The sequence below is a fragment of the Schistocerca piceifrons genome, chromosome 8, assembly GCF_021461385.2.
Source record: "Schistocerca piceifrons isolate TAMUIC-IGC-003096 chromosome 8, iqSchPice1.1, whole genome shotgun sequence".
NCBI lineage: Eukaryota > Metazoa > Arthropoda > Insecta > Orthoptera > Acrididae > Schistocerca > Schistocerca piceifrons.
In genome coordinates, this window is record NC_060145.1 from 113,467,614 (window position 1) to 113,485,652 (window position 18,039).

At 38.7% G+C, this 18,039-nt stretch overlaps 1 protein-coding gene across 1 annotated transcript in view; it reads left to right on the top strand.

Annotated features, from left to right (window-relative positions):
* Nucleotides 1-18,039, top strand: part of LOC124711610 (serine/threonine-protein kinase BRSK2) — a 207,150-nt gene that overhangs the window by 36,517 nt on the left and 152,594 nt on the right. The window contains exons 5-6 of the mRNA XM_047241774.1: nt 6,775-6,925; nt 13,856-14,071. Coding sequence (XP_047097730.1) covers nt 6,775-6,925; nt 13,856-14,071 — 367 coding nt within the window. The remainder of the gene's footprint in view (nt 1-6,774; nt 6,926-13,855; nt 14,072-18,039) is intronic.

Genomic DNA, 18,039 nt, shown 5'->3' on the forward strand with positions numbered 1-18,039 from the left:
CTGTTCTTTTTTATAAGTTTCTTGGATAAATTTGTCTCCTTGTTTGTTGCAGAACACACTCACAACGTTGTCTTACTGCTATCTTCCACTGCAAAATTTTGTGGGATATTAATCCACAAAATCTCAAACAGATGTGATGACAGTTGATGTTCTTGATTTGTGGTGGCAGATATTGCAACATTTTATTGCTCACTGGTTCAAATTTTTTCTGTCAATTCATCTACCGGGGGTTCTAATTAAAGTACAGTTACACACGGAGGTCCAATGTGGGCTGTAATTGTCATACAGTAGTGAAGCTTGGTGGATATGCTGATGTGTTAATGTGGAACCAATGTATGCTAGAAAAAATTATTTCCAATTTTGGCCACCAGGTGCAAGTCTTGCTCTGTATAGCATCTCATTGACATATCCTGGCAAATATTAAACAAATCGTGAAAGCAGCAGTTAATAATAAAATCAAAATTATGACCTTCTAATCTGTTTGACCTTTCTGCCCATGTTCCATTTCTAATCCACTATGTATGGAAACATTTCTACACTCTTTCCTGCATTCAAAGTGCCACACAACAGTTGTGGCTCCTTTTTGTCAGTTATGATAGGGTCCAAGTCCTGTGATTGCTCTTACATGATATAGTCCTAATATTTCTACTAAAGTTTTGTGGTCTATCCAGGCAAAGGCTGTTATTAGACCCATAAATACTCCTACGCATTTATTTTTAGAGTCTTAGTTTGGTTAAGATACTCTCAGTGAGATCAATGACTGCGTTGACCTCTTGGGTGCCAATTGGTTCTTCAAATTGGTTAATTCAAATTTCATTAGAAATCCAATGAGTCTCTGTGCATAAGGTCATTTTCAATATGATTGGCAACAGAGCTGTGGATCTATAATTTTCTGGTTTGTATTCATTTCCCTTTGTCTGAACTGGTTTTTATCAAGGCTGTCTTTAACAAATTTGAAAAAATTCCTTCCAGGAATGACATGTTGATTAAGTGTGTAAGATGTTATTTGTTTTCCTATGTTTCATTTTCTATAGTCCCCCCCCCCCCCCCCCCCCCCAAAAAAAAAAAAAAAAAAAAAAAAAAAAATGCTTTAGATTTCAGGCTTTTTCTTATCTCACTGGACACAGTACCACTCTTATTTTATGGATACTGACATGTTTTTTATGTGTTATTGCATTTTCTCTTACTTTTGGCCTGCTGTGCCGAAATGGTCATTCAAGAGATGGATGATATTACTCTGTTCTGTTGTAGATTTTTTTGCTGATTATAAACTGTATTTTGTTGTATTCCTGTGAGTTTCATGGTGTACAATCTTGTATTTGTAATGTACCAGCAAGCCTTACCTTTATTGTCAGTACTACTTGTGTTAAGTCTTTGTGTCTAGTAGTTTGACTGCATGCAGTGCATTGGCATGTATTTTTTATATTTTCTGAAATAGACTTTAATATTTTTATCATTGCTGGCCTTTTATATTCTGTGCTAAATTTTCATCTTGTTCCTAGTGATCAAAATACCTTTTGTTGTCCATTGTTTTTATTGGTGTTTTGGTATTGGCCTTTTTTTACTGGGAATATTGTATTGAGATAACAGGAAAAGATAGTGAAAAAAGTTGTCACTTTATGATCTAGTAAAGAATCTATTTCCACCATTTCCCATCCTAATTTTTGAAGTTTAAGCTTGTGAGTTGTTGGGTTTTTTTCCATTTCGGCATTACCTTTTCTTTGGTGGTGACATTGTTTTAAGTATATTTTTATTGCATCATGGTCTGATAGAGCTGGTTCTATAACTTCAATTTTGTATTGGAAGTCACACAGATTTCTGAATATGTTATCTATTTGTGTACATATTATAAGTGATTAATGGAAAATCTCATATAAGATGTGAAACAAATACTAACAAAGAGATAGAGGGGCTGGCCAGTACTTATCTCAGCTCAGTACAGCTGATAGATACACATAAAACAGAACTGAAAATTTACATTCCTAGCTTTCGGAACTTTGTTCCTTCATCAGGGAGGAGAGAGGGGAAAAAAGGGAAGAAGGGAAAGTGGATTCAGTTACTCACAACCCAGGTTATGAAGCAACAGGGAAAGGTAAACAGGGAGGGTAGCAAGGATGGAGGCATGGTTGTCAGAGGGAAGCCAAAGATATTCTACTGTAAGTACTGTGCCAGCTTCAAACCAAAGAGGATGCATACAGAAGTAAAGAGGTATATAGTATAAAGATAAACACAACTATGTAGGATGAAAAGATGCGTGAATGGCTAAAGAGGAAAGGGAAAGAGGAGAACGCTGAAGAGTGAATGGGAGTGAGGTTGTTTAACGTAGGTTCAGTCCAGGGGGATGGCGGGATGAAAGGATGTGTTGGAGTGCAAGTTCCCATCTCCGCAGTTCAGAGGGACTGGTGTTGGGTGGGAGAAGCCAAATGGCACATACGGTGTAGCAGGTTCCTAGGTCCCTAGAATTATGCTGGAGGGCATGCTCCGCTACTGGGTATTGGGCGTCTCCTAGGTGGACAGTTCGTCTGTGTCCGTTCATGCGCTCAGCCAGTTTAGTTGTTGTCATGCTGATGTAAAAGGCTGTGCAGTGCAGGCATGTCAGTTGATAAATGACATGTGTAGTTTCACACGTAGCCCTGCCTTGAATTGTGTATGTTTTACCAGTAGCGGGACTTGAGTAGGTGGTTGTGGGGGGATGCATGGGGCAGGTTTTGCAGCGGGGTCGGTTACAGGGGTAGGAACCGCTGGGTAGAGAAGGTAGTCTGGGAATATTGTAGGGTTTAACAAGGATGTTACGGAGGTTAGGGGGGGCGACGAAAGGCAACTCTGGGTGGTGTGGGGAGAACTTTGTCAAGGGATGATCTCATTTCAGGGGTTGACTTGAGAAAGTCATATCCCTGGCGGAGTAATTTGTTGATGTTTTCGAGGCCAGGATAATATTGAGTGACAAGGGGGATGCTTCTGTGTGGTCTCCTATTGTTGTTGGATGGGGAGGAATGTATTGCTCGGGAAATCTGTTTGTGGACAAGGTCTGCAGGATAGTTGCGGGAGAGGAAAGCACTGGTCAGGTTATTGGTGTAATTGTTGAGGGATTCGTCACTGGAGCAGATACGTTTGCCACGAATACCTAGGCTGTAGGGAAGGGAGCGTTTGATGTGGAAAGGATGGCAGCTATCAAAGTGAAGGTACTGTTGTTTGTTTGTGGGTTTGATATGGACAGAGGTGAAGGTACTGTTGTTTGTTTGTGGGTTTGATATGGACAGAGGTGTGGATGTGAGCTTCAACAAGATGAAGGTCAACATCCAGGAAGGTGGCTTGGGTTTTGGAGAAGGACCAGGCGAAATTCAGATTCGAAAAGGAGTTGAGGTTATGGAGGAAATTAAGGAGTGTTTCTTCACCATGAGTCCAGACCACAAAGATGTCATCTATAAACCTATACCAGGCCAGGGGAAGCAGCTGTTGGGTCTTCAGGAAAGCCTCCTCCATGCGGCCCATGAAAAGGTTGGCATAGGAGGGAGCCATCCTGGTTCCCATGGCCGTTCCCCTGATTTGTTTGTAGGTCTGGCCTTCAAAAGTGAAGTAATTATGGGTGAGGATGAAGTTGGTAAGTGTGATAAGGAACGAGGTTTTTGGAAGATCTTCGGGTGGGCGTTGGGAGAGGTAGTGCTCAAGGGCAGAGAGACCATGGGTATGTGGGATGTTTGTGTAAAGGGATGTAGCATCTATGGTGACAAGAAAGGTTTCAGGTGGGAGAGGAGTGGGAATGGATTTGAGGCGTTCTAGGAAGTGGTTTGTGTCTTTGATGTAGGATGGGAGTCTGCGGGTGATAGGTTGTAGGTGCTGGTCTACCAGAGCTGAGATACGTTCGGTTGGGGATTTGAAGCCTGCTACAATGGGACGGCCAGGATGGTTCTCTTTGTGGATTTTGGGTAATAGGTAGAAGGTAGGGGTACGTGGCTCAGGTGGAGTGAGTAAGTCTATGGAAGCCGTTGTGAGGCCTTGTGAGGGACCTTGGATTTTTATGATTTTTTGCAGCTCAGTCTGGATGGAGGGAATGGGATCCTGGGTAACAGCTTTGTAGGTTGAGGTGTCAGAGAGTTGACGCAGTCCTTCTGCCACATACTCCACATGGTCAAGTACGACAGTTGTGGAGCCTTTATCCGCCGGGAGGATGACAATAGAGAGGTCTATTTTCAGCTCCTTAATGGCACGGGATTCAGCTGGGGTGATGTTGGGGGTTGTCGGGATGTTCTTCAAGAAGGACTGGGAGGCAACACTGGATGTGAGGAATTCCTGAAATGTCTGCAAGGGATGGTTTTGGGGGAGGGGAGGAGGATCCCTTTGAGAAGGCAGTCAGAACTGTTCTAGACAGGGTTCAACACTGGGTCTAGTACTTGGGGGCTGTGTTTGGGTAGTGAAGTGATATTTCCAGTTGAGGTTCCGGGTGAATGAGAGGAGATCTTTAACCAGGGCAGTGTGGTTGAATTTAGGTGTGGGGCTAAAGGTTAAGCCTTTTGATAGAACAGATGTCTCTGGAGGAGAGAGGGATCTGGATGAGAGGTTTAGGACTGAATTGGGACTGGTGGTATGTGGCATTTGACTGTGGTTGTAGTTGAGATTTGGTCTGTGTGGGGTATGTGCTGGGATGGGGAGATTGAGTAGGGTGGCTAGGCTAGGTTTGTTGGCCATGAGGGGGGTTTGTTGAAGGTTCTGCAGATTCAGTATTACATTATTTAAGCCATCTGTTTTCACTGTCTTAAAAAGTTCCCCTATCATTGGAATCTTGTGATATATGTTCAGATCACCTAGTGGTATGAGTTCACAGCTTTTGCTTGGAATGATATGTAGGAGTTCCCCAACATTTTTTATGAAAGTGTCTGTGCATCCATTTTGCTGTCTGTAGACATTCAGGATGTACAGTGAAGAACTACTTCATATTATTTTTTGGCATGTTACTTCTACTACATTTTCAATATTATATTTTTTGCATAATAAATGAAGCCTGTGTATACAGTTTCTTTTTATTTGTTATGGATTAATATTACAACCCTCACTGTTCCTTCTGAATGGGCTACCTGCTTCATTATAATTTAGTAAAGTAAGATCTAAAATTTCAAGCACATTTAGTTGACATTGTGTCAGTGGTAGATTATTGGGAGTTTCTTCATGTAGAATTATTTCTAATTGATTTACCTTATTTTTTATGTATTGTATGTTCTGGTGGACTATTTTATATCCAAATGTCCTGGTTCCTTTTGGTTTTTGTGTGTTCATTTTCATTTGCTTTGTTAATTGGTCATGAACCCTGACTTTTGAGATGAGGCAGATGATGTGAAAGCTGCTGGCTGTGAGCTATATTTTGAGAGTGCAAAATGACTAATTTTCTGATACAATAATACCAGAGGGATGGATTATGGGAGTGTTGTTGTTGTTGTGGTCTTCAGTCCTGAGACTGGTTTGGTGCAGCTCTCCATGCTGCTCTATCCTGTGCAAGCTTCTTCATCTCCCAGTACCTACTGCAACCTACGCCCTTCTGAATTTGCTTAGTGTATTCATCTCTTGGTCTCCCTCTATGATTTTTACTCTCCACACTGCCCTCCAATACTAAATTGGTGATCCCTTGATGCCTCAACACATGTCCTACCAACTGATCCCTTCTTCTTATGGGAGTATGAAGTGATAAATGTAAACAATTCTTTTGGCTTCTAGATGTAGTGATATTTGTGTTTAATAGCTGAAAAGAATGCATAAGAGAGTAAATTGTAACATTTACTAGAAGGAACTGTGGTTTGCTGAAACATGTCAGTGCTACCAGTGAGGTCACTGAAAAGTAGAAACAATCTAAATTTAAATCCCAAATTATTCATAGAAATTAAGACCAGGACTGATATTGTATACTTTGGCACACAGGTAAGTAATGTATCTGCCCTGCTTGTCCTTCCCCTGTCATTTATTCTAATCCTCACATTAAAATAGCAACTCTGTAATGTAAAATTTTGTTTGTAAATGGGCAGTAGAACATAATACGTGTTTGTTTGGTAACAATTTGCAGTATTTAATATCAAAATACAGAAAAACAATAAGCACCAAATAACAAAGTGTTATAATCATGAAGGGAAGAGGCAGGAGAAATGTCAAGAGTATTTCCCTTTCTCTTACTTAGATTATCCATTTTACTTGCTGATATGCACAATTGTTGTTTGAGTCTGCACAAGGCTCATATTATGTGGCATCAAGACTATTGCCTTCATATTATAATGCTGCTTGGTTGGTAAATGTGCTAATAATAGAAACAAATTGAAAATCCAGTTTGTTAAAATTTTCTGGATGTTTGCCCAAAATTTGGTCCCCTCTAAATTTCAGTGTCCTAGGCAACTACATAGTTTACCTACATGGTAGTGCCAGTCCTGATAAAGAATTGTGTTGAACTGATGGCTAAAAGAGAATAAAGTTGTTGTTTCTACTTCTTTGTTCAGTTGATTTCATACATGACACAGTAAAGTATGAAACATGTATGATAGCTGGTATTTGTTCATGTTGTGTTCCTATTTTCATTTGCAGATGTTTTGTTTACCTTCTGACATTGGATTACTAATAGTTTTTGTCCCTTCCTTTCGTTCTCTTACACTCCTTTTTCCTGTAATGCCTTCTTTATTACCTGCTCTTGTGATGTATTAGGTTCCAAAAGAAACAAATTTTGAATCTGAAAGCTTTCTTTTTTTTTCGAATTTCTTTCAAAACCCATCGTGGATCATTTTTCCCCTGTTTTGCTCACAGCCATCGAGATCTGAAACCTGAAAATCTTCTGTTGGATGAGAAAAACAACATAAAAATAGCTGACTTTGGCATGGCATCTCTTCAGCCAGCTGGCAGTATGCTGGAGACTAGCTGTGGATCGCCTCATTATGCCTGCCCTGAAGTTATACGGGTAAATATACCAAATAAGAAAGAAAAGTGTCATTTATTTTAGATGATCTTATGTATTTATAAACTTAAAATTTGAAGTAGCAAAATACGTTAAGTATATATTCATTCTAGTATGCAGTATGGTAAAGAAGAAAAAGTATTACAGTAGTCTTAAACAAAAATAAATGTTGGAGATTCAGATGTTTACTTGCATCCACATTATCAGATATGATTGACATAACCCAGAAGGGTAGTGAGCCATGTTCTTATTGCTTAAATGATATCATAAAACGAGATGTTTCTTTCTACTGCAGTTAGTTTTGATGGCATTGGGTAGAGGTCCCCTTGCCCCACAAGTGAAGGTTTACGTAAGAAACTGAAGGTGAGGAGATTATATCATTAATGTGATCAACATGACACAACACAATACTGCCTACCACACACTTGAATGTGTCTGTAATGCCTTGGTTTCAATGTGTCACCACACTCACTGTTGGACACACTATTACCAATCCTCACCTTCAGCCATATTCTGATAAAGTGAGATAAGACTGATGGGTCAGCATATGGAATATCCTTCCTGCTACAACACATAATGTAAGCATTCGTCATTTTCGACCATTTCTTCATGAAAAGAGATAAGAATTTATTCCAATGTTTGTGATGTATTCAATATTGAGGATGACACTTCCATTATATGTGGCTTCAGCAGCCAGTGAGTTTTGTTTGCGTAAGTGTGTGTGTGTGTGTGTGTGTGTGTGTGTGTGTGTGTGTGTCTGTCTGTCTATCTGTCTGATGAAGGCCTTGTTGGCTGACATCAGTCATTTTGTTGAGCCTTTATGCAACTCAGCATCTGCACTGTATGGTGAGTAGCAACTACCCTTTTATAAAACTGAGGTGTGAATTTGAAGCAATTTGATCAGATTCACAGGTAAAGGATTTAATCACATACAGGGGAGTGAGGTGGCTGTTTAGTTAAGACCCTAGACTCACATTCATAAAGACAATGTTGCAATTCTCTGTCAGGCAATTCATATTTAGGTTTTCTGTGTTTTTCCCATATTGACTGGAACAGTTCCTTTCAAAATAACATGAAATCTTCCTTCCGTATCAGTGTTCTATCTGAATTAGCACACTGTTGTTCAGTTATCACACCAATGTGCTTTTTAAATATAGTTTCAAATACTTACACCTCATGAGTGCTTTCTTTGCAAGCATTCATTTTCGCATGCAAGACCGGGTACAGAAAACAATATCAAGGATAGTATGAGTTGTTAGCATCCCACTTAGTAAATGAATCGACTTCATTTACTTCCAGTACGATGGACGTGTAAGAATTATGGGCAAATTTTAAACACATTGTAAATCATGCATTGGACAAGTGTGTACCGAAAAAGTGGGTTACGGACGGAAAAGACCCACCGTGGTTTAACAGCACAGTTCAGAGAATGCTCAGGAAGCAAAGGCAGTTGCACTCACGGTACAAGAAAGATCAGGAGAATGAGGACAGGCAAAAGTTAGAGATTTGTGATGCTGTAAAAAGAGTGATGCGTGAAGCATTCAACCACTACCACTGTCATACCTTAGCAAAAGATCTTGCTGAAAACCCAAGGAAATTCTGATCTTATGTAAAGTCGGCAAGCAGGTTGAAGGCTTCCATCCAGTCACTCACTGATCAGTTTGGCCTGGCAACAGAAAACAGCAAAACAAAAGCTGAAATTGTAAATTTAGCATTTGAGAAATCTTTCAAGCAGGAGGATTATATAAACATACCGCCGTTTGAGCCTCGTACAGATTCCCGTATGGAGGACATAGTGATAGACATCCCTGGGGTTATGAAGCAGCTGAACGGGTTGAAAATAAATAAATCACCAGGTCCTGATGGGATTCCAATTCGGTTTTACAGGGAGTACTCTACTGCATTGGCTCCTTACTTAGCTTGCATTTATTGTGAATCCCTTGCCCAACGTAAAGTCCTGAGAAACTAGAAAAAAGCGCAGGTGACACTTGTATATTAGAAGGGTAGAAGGACGGATCCTCAAATTACAGACCAATATCCTTAACATCAGTTTGTTGCAGGATTCTTGAGCATATTCTCAGTTTGAATATAATGAATTTCATGAGACAGAGAAGTTGCTGTCCATGCATCAGCACAGCTTTAGAAAGCATCGCTCCTGCGAAACGCAACTCACCCTTTTTTCACATGATATCTTGTGAACCATGGATGAAGGGTATCAGATGTATGCCATATTCCTTGACTTCCGGAAAGCGTTTGACTCGGTGCCCGAGCATATGGGATTGGTTCCCATGTATGTGAGTGGCTCGAAGACTTCTTAAGTAATAGAACCCAGTACATTGTTCTCGATGGTGAGTGTTCATCGGAGGTGAGGGTATCATCTGGAGTGCCCCAGGGAAGTGTGGTAGGTCCGCTGTTGTTTTCTGTCTACATAAATGATCTTTTGGATAGGGTGGATAGCAATGTGCGACTGTTTGCTGATGATGCTGTGGTGTACGGGAAGGTGTCATCATTGAGTGACTGTAGGAGGATACAAGACAACTTGGACAGGATTTGTGACTGGTGAGAAGAATGGCAGCTAACTCTAAATACAGATAAATGTAAATTAATGCAGATGAATAGGAAAAAGAATCCTGTAATGTTTGAATACTCCATTAGTAGTGTACCGCTTGACACAGTCATGTCGATTAAATATTTGGGCATAACATTGCAGAGCGATATGAAGTGGGACAAGCATGTAATGGCAGTTGTGGGGAAGGCGGATAGTCATCTTCGGTTCATTGGTAGAAATTTGGGAAGATGTGGTTCATCTGCAAAGGAGACCACTTATAAAACATTAATACAACCTATTCTTGAGTACTGCTTGAGCGTTTGGGATCCCTATCACGTTGGATTGAGGGAGGACACAGAAGCAATTCAGAGATGGGCTGCTAGATTTGTTTTGGTAGGTTTGATCATCACGCGAGTGTTACGGAAATGCTTCAGGAATTCGGGTGGGAGTCTCTAGAGGAAAGGAGGTGTTCTTTTCGTGAATCGCTACTGAGGAAATTTAGAGAACCAGCATTTGAGGCTGACTGCAGTACAATTTTACTGCCGCCAACTTACATTTTGCGGAAAGACCACAAAGATAAGATAAGAGAGATTAGGGCTTGTACAGAGGCATATAGGCAGTCATATTTCCCTCGTTCTGTTTGGGAGTGGAACAGGGAGAGAAGATGATAGTTGTGGTACGAGGTACCCTCCACCACGCACCATATGGTGAATTGCGGAGTATGTATGTAGATGTAGATGTAGATGTAGAAACTGTACTGTGTCTGATAATACAATGTTTATTCAGAAAGTAGATTATGTTTTTGTCTGCAGCAACAACAGGCAGGTGTAGTGCAGTCATATTGCTGTTTGAGCATATGTCCATTCAGTTTTCGTCCAGCCATGCCAGTGTGAGGTTTGTGTCATTTCTCATTATTTCACAATAATAGTTGTAAATTTTGCCACAGCTGAAAATCCCATAAGTTGTGAAGTACATTTAGTAATAAGTTTTTGTTGGAAAAAAAAACCATAAACTGATTGATATTTATCAGAAGTTGTGTGAACTATACAGAAATGGAGTGTACGAATAGTGCATTAGATTTAAAAATGGCTGAACCAACATTCATGACAAAGAGTAAAGTGAACAACCAAGCATTATGACTGTTGAACTGGTCACAAAAATCAATGAGGAGATTCAAGAAAACCATCAGTTCACATTGACAGAGCTCTTGTTTAGTTTCCCACTTTGGAAAACTTAAGAGGAGCAATTCAGAATAAGTGTAGAGGAAAGTTGATCTCAAAAATATTGTTCTTGCACGACAGTGCTCAACAACACACAGTAAATTGCACTTGAGAGGTAATCGATGGTTTAAGATGGGACATATTTCTTCATATTCCATACATTCTGGATCTTGCACCCAGTAATTACCGTCTGTTTCCAATAGGTGAAGACCTGGTTCACAACACAGCAGTTTGACAAGTGTAACAGCCACTGTCTCCAGTCATTTCTTTATTTGACAAAACAGCATGAATAAAACATCATTTTTTCTCACACTTTGTTTTAATACAAAAATATAATCTACTTTCTGGATAGCCCTCATAGTTCTGGACAACGGTAACAAACAATTTAGTTGAGGACTATTCCAAGAACATAAAATAGTAAATGCTTGTAAGTTTTGATTTAAAACCTTTACATCACTTATGATACTCACCAGATGGGCCTAGAAATATTAAAGTCCAAACATAATATTGAGCAAGAATTGTGGAATGTATTACACTGTATTGTGCATTTCAGCTGTTATATGCAGTAATGAGAACATACTTCAAATACCTAAAGTTATAGCTATCATATACTTCGATAAACTTCAGGGATGCAAAATACATTTGATGGCTCACATCTATTCTGATCATTTGATGTAAACATGATGTCCATTGCCAGAAGAGCCCATAAAAATCAGCCACCTTAGACACACAGCAATCATGCAGAAAATATCTACATGTCAACCACAAAAACACCTATGGAATGTCAGTATTGTGTTCTGTAGCATCTTTGTTCATAGTAGTTCATAAGCATCATATCAAAGTACAAATGTTTACAGTACCAATAAAATGTAACTCAATTTGAGGAGAAGATTACCTCAAACAGTTGTTGGTACAATAATGCTGTCAGTATGAGATTCTTAAATTTGCAATGATGGGGCAGTCATGTTAACAATATTACAAAGTAAATGAATCATGGCAAATTACATAACAATAGATCTTGTAATTAAAAAAAAAGGAAAGAGAGAAAACCTGCCTGATAAAAAAAGTGGAGCACTGAGAAGGAGAAGAGGAAATGAAATGAAACAGCACTTTTGGTGGTTATGAAATAAGGTCAAATATACAATTAGCTTGACAGTATGAGACCAGTTATCAGTGTGATGTTGCACCTGCCTGGCCTGAATGGATGCTGTAATTTGATTGGGAAGAGTGTCACAAAGCACTGTATCCATTCCTGCAGGAAGATAGCCCACAACTCTTATAATTGGTCCTTGATATCCTCAATACTGACACTGAGATGGAGTTTGTGGTCAAGCAGATCCTACACAAGTTCTGCTGGGAACAGATCTGGGCATCTTACTGATCATGGGAGTATGTAAAGATCACTTGTACAGAATTGAGACACATGCATGCCTGAATGAGCATTGACCTGTTGAAAACTGGCACTGTAATACTGCTGCATGAGAGGAAACACATGAGGATACAGAATGTCCTTGATGTACTGTTGTGGCATCAAAGTTTCCTCAATTGCTAGTAGCCAGGACCTGAAGTCATATCCAATGGTTTACCACAACATATTCCAGAAATAACACTGCTGTTTCTCTCATAAATATTTGGAGATGGAACCTCTCCACAGGTTACTGGCATACTCTCTAACGGTGGTCATCCAGGTTAGTGCAGAACCTAAATTCATTACTGAACACAATGTGATGCATTTCATCAGCAGTCCATGCCTCCTAATCATGACACCATGTTTTGGTGTTAGTCTCTTGCTGATATTGTGAGATAATACATAATGTTGCAGGGAGTCCTTTAATTGTTCTCAGATGCCAAGCACATATGTGCTTGGGCTATGATTTGCTTGGTGCACAATACAATGATTCTCATTTGTGGTGAGTAGATGTGGTCGACCAGGACCTTGCTGATTGGTGTACCTGCCCTCATGTTACAATTCAGTCCAATATCAAGTCCCCATCACATCTGAATGGCACACAAATCTAGATATTGTACAATTCAACCAGCCAGCAAAATGGAGACCCACAAAAAGATCTCTGACAGGTTCTGCTGACCCTGTCTCACACAAGTACATGGCATCTTCCTGACCTTCACAGTGATCACTCAACATCTGACACTGTTCACATATCATATGCATCTTACAATGCCTGGCAACGACATTAAATGCAAGCAACACTTATACACTCTGATGGGCATTCTATCTGTTACAGAAAATTGCAACTCTAAACCATTTACATACCTGATAATGGTGGGTACATGTATAAAATTACACTGATAACTAACCATGCAATGGTAAACACCAAACTTTATGTAACAAAATTCATTTTAAAAAAACCAACATGAAAAAGATATAATAGTCTCACTGTGTAGGGGAGATGTTGAGTTGCAGACAGGCGCAGTGAAAAAGACTACTAAACATATAAGCTTTTGGACAAAAAGTACTTCTTCTGAAATTCACACAAGCATGACTTACACACACATGGCTACTATCTCTGGGCACTACAGGGGCATAAAAAGTACTACATGCCATATATGGAAGTGCTCTTTTCTTTGTCATATTACTTCTAAAACCTTTTTTCATTACACTGAATGCATAAAATTTATTGTGAGTTACTATAGCATAAGATAATTGATATCTCAGTAATAACAAGTGTTTTCCTATTCACCAACTCCATTGCAAAATGTAGTAATATTGTTACATGCAACAGGAGCTCATAACTAGTTGGTTCTGCTGGAAAGGTAAATTTTCTGTACCAGAAAACAGTTTTTTTAATATATTTATGTATTGAAAATTATCACTGACTGAGAAGTAAACCAAAAACATTCACGTATCAAATAACATAGTTCGCAGGAGAGCTTCTGTAAAGTTTGGAAGGTAGGAGACAAGATACTGGCAGAAGTAAAGCTGCGAGGATGGGGCGTGAGTCGTGCTTGGGTAGCTCAGTTGGTAGAGCACTTGCCTGCGAGAGGCAAAGGTCCCGAGTTCGAGTCTCGGTCCGGCACACAGTTTTAATCTGCCAGGAAGTTTCATATCAGTGCACACTCTGCTACAGAGTGAAAATCTCATTCTGGAAATAACATAGTTGTTGTTCAAGTTTAACTTTTAGTAATAAAGCAATCTTATTTTTACAGGGTGAAAAGTATGATGGCCGCAAAGCCGATGTGTGGTCATGTGGTGTTATACTTTATGCACTTCTTGTTGGAGCACTGCCATTTGATGACGATAATCTCAGGCAACTGTTGGAGAAAGTGAAACGAGGTGTATTTCACATTCCACATTTTGTTCCACCTGACTGCCAGAACTTGCTGAGAGGAATGATTGAGGTCAATCCAGAAAAGCGACTTACAGTAAGTACATAACATTATTTAATTTTCATTCATTCAGTCAGCATGTTCTGTAGATGGCATCAAGAGGGAGAACTGTCAATGGTGTGGAGCAACTAAAGATAAACAGATCATAGAAACTTAATCTGTGCACTGTATTAAGTTAATCTGTGTACTGTATTTACAGGAAAAGTGTCACTAAATTACAAATTACAGTGCTACTTTGGGGTGCCTCCACAGCTGTACTACATAGTCACATATCATACAGCTATACAATGAACACTACCATTTTATATATAGCTAACAGAACCTTTCAAGCATTCATTCTAGATTTTCAACTAATCTGGAGAAAAAGTGACTGAAGGGGTATGTTTTTATTTTTAATTTGAAGTGATTGGGGGTCTGATTACTTGCTTTATGTTAGGTGGAAGCTTATTGAACTTATTTACATCACAGTACATTACCATACTTTTGAACCCTAAACAAGGATTCTGAGAAACTTATCTCAACAAAGATTTGAAGACCCCTCTTAATAATTAGTGCAACAAGAAATGTCTTTTCTTATTGTATTGTTACAGTCTCTGATTTTATCAACTGCAGTGAAAAAATTAATTGTGGATAAATGCTATTAGAATAATGTAAATACTCTGATGAACCCAAATATTAGGGCCACTTGCTAAACCTCTAGAGACCTGAAGAGAGAGTTATACAGTGAACCAAACACAACAAGCTTTGACATGTTGGTTGGCACCACTGATTGTAAAATATTAATGAATAAAAATTTTTATATTTACAAATTGTTCCAGGCCATGTATCATATGTGATACACCAGGTTGCTAACAAGACAATCTGCCACAAAGTTAAGAAATAAATGTTACTTTATATTTGCTTATTTGCATGACATATATCCTCCTCATGTTAGAAAATGCACAAAATTGTTAAAATTGTCTAATTACATGTCCTTGTGGAAATATAAATTGTTAAAAGTATAATAAGTAAACATTACAAAAGCTTTTTGCAATTTTTTAAAAATGTTGCAGGATATTTTTATGAAGTATGAAACTTTTTGAAACAGTTTCTTTCCAAAGTAAAGCACAAAATCACCATACATTCGGAACATCTCACATTCGTTAACTTTGAACAGCCCATTCCTCTGCATCTTGATCTGTTCTTTTTCTCAGTACCTGTTTCTGGCATGTGCAAAACACATTTGTATCTTTTGGCCATTGGTGACATTGGCTGAACTAATCTTCTCTTCTTTTCATTGTTCTCTTCCCTTTATTCACTTTCCTCTTCATCACCTTCCTTTTCATATCTATCTGGGATGTTTATGTTTCTTTCGGTGGTGCTGAACATCAGATTTTCAGCAATATCCATCTTGAAGGAGAAATGTGATAATACTTGTTTTCTTTGCCATTTCTCTTCAAGTGCAGCATTCTTGTATTCAATATATGATGGAGCAATAACAAAATTTAAAAAAATGGTGCAGTACCCTTATTGTCCACTTCTTTGTTCTATCTCCCATGGCATATTAGCTAATGACCCTGTCCATAAGATCCACACTACCCATGTGAGAGTTATACATCTTTACAGCAAAAGGACAAGGGCTCTATATGTAATAACCTTGCTGCTTGCTCAACCTTCAACAAGTTTCCACAGGATTTACCCCACAGTAGGTAGAAGCCAAATGAATGGCATGATTATCATGCCACTTTATGATTGCAGTTCCATCATCACCTCTCACCATTTGCTCTAAACTTCTTCTTTCCTCACATTTGAGAAGTCCATCTTTTTTCAAGCCAATGCTTTTTGGTAACCTTGAAGTCATCACTGTTCCACACCCTCAAATTGTTCTGTGGTTGATAAGAGAACTCAGAAGAGGCAAAGAAGTGAAATATCGGTCCATGAAAATCATTGTTCCTGCTGGCAGTATATAAGACAACTTCAATACCACTTTCCCTCCAATATCTAATTTTTCAGGCATACGTGTCATCTCTGAATTAATTGGTCTTGGTTCACCCTCATACATAAAAAAAATTCTAAGGGTAGTCCACTTGATGAAGCCATTACAAAAGTTTTCATGCCCACAGGTTGAGGTTTTCCTCTAACATATTGTTCCATGCGAACTTGCCCATGGAATGGCACCATTTATTTGTCAATAGAAACCATTTTTGGACGAGGATGTTGCAGACATGCTTTCCTAATCATTGACAACATTGGTCTTACTTTCCAGCATCTGTTAGTTGGTTTTTCATTGTCACTGACAGCATTGTCAACAACAACCTTGAGAGATGCTCTAAGGCAGTAGAAACGATCTCCGCTGATGTTTTCTGCAACCATTGGATATGTAGTATGTTGTTCCCAACACATCCTAAGCTTAGGAATACCAAGAAGTGAAATCACAATACTTGCCACCTAGTATTTCTTAATCCCATCTGGGTTGGTGTTGAGGGATTTTCCATGTGAAGAAACCAGCTTCATGTTTTTTTTTTCCTGCCACATTACTGAAAAATCTTCATTTAAATACTTATTAAAACATTCAAATGGTTTCCTAACTCCTGTACTGACAGATTCTACATCAGAACTTGATGATGTTGACATTGTGGCAGTTGAGATACTGGGCGAAAATCCAAAATAGAAAGAACAATATTGTTTAAAAATGATTCTTTTGCAATAATTAACATTCATGCGTATTTAAACTACTAAAAACATTATGTACTCTGTTCTGTGGTACCAGTGTTGTGTTGGTTCTCTAGGTGATGGAGTTTCATGAGCTTGTGTTGGCACTACTAAACTTTCACTGTCTGAAACTTCATCTTCTTCTTCAGATGCTGTCAGTTGCAATCCCTGAATGTGAACTTTAGCATCATCGCCATCATTATCATCATCATCATCAATTTCAATGTCAGAAAAATTAGTGGCAAAGACTTCATCCAGAAGCTGAGCTATTTCTGAACCAGTTAGTCTGGTCAATAATATTTAGATTTTCATTTTTAAATCATGTCTGTGAAGTTTTATTTGTATACAAAGCATTATAAATTCCTATCCCATTATTAAACTTGTGAAATGTGCACTAAAAATAATAAAATAATGTTGAAACAATGACTGAACAATATAAAATGCAGCTGACCGCCATTTTCTCACCGGCATATGAAATGTAGTCATCGAGACCCAATGTATCAAATGAGATGCATCTACTAAAATACGATTTTTCAGAACTAAAATCATCTTTCATGCCACTTTCTTTGATAGAATTATATCAGGGAACTGTTAACAATATTTTATCCTTTTATAGAAGTAAATAAATGATGGATTAACAAAACTAACCTTTCTTGAAGCCATGCTTACTCGTCCAAAACACACTTGTTATTGACTGCTCCTGACAGCTAGTGGGTCATTCTAAGAACTATGAGCAGGCTGCCTGCTTGTTCTGTAGAGTGTATTGAATATGATAAAACTGACGCTTTTACAAAAAACGGCACACATTGCGTAGGAACATCATTTGAATGGATGTATCTTATATGATACAAGGAATCACTAGAGGTTAACCTTTATAATACAATACAGTAGCAATTCTGCATGGTATTGATCTAACAATGCGCTGGCAAGTTTCAAATTCTTCCAATATTTATTAACATTGCATCTCTCTTGCACCTGTACACAGCTCATGGTCTAGTGGTTAGCTTCATTGTCTCTAGGTCACTGGGCCTTGTGTTCATTTCCCAGTTGGATCAGAGATTTTTTTTTTTTATTCAGACCAATCGCCAGGTATCACCTGACAACTTTTTTTTATTCGGGGACAAGATTTATTTGACCTAAACATCCCATCTCATCTTCATCGATGCGCAAGTTTTCAAAGTGGTGTCACATAGAAAGACTTTTACCATGTGCCCAATAGTTGCTGATAGGGTCTCCTGGCTAATAATGCTGCATTGTCATTTAATTTTTTCCCCATTCCACCTTAACCAAGCAGCATGACAATGCATCCATGC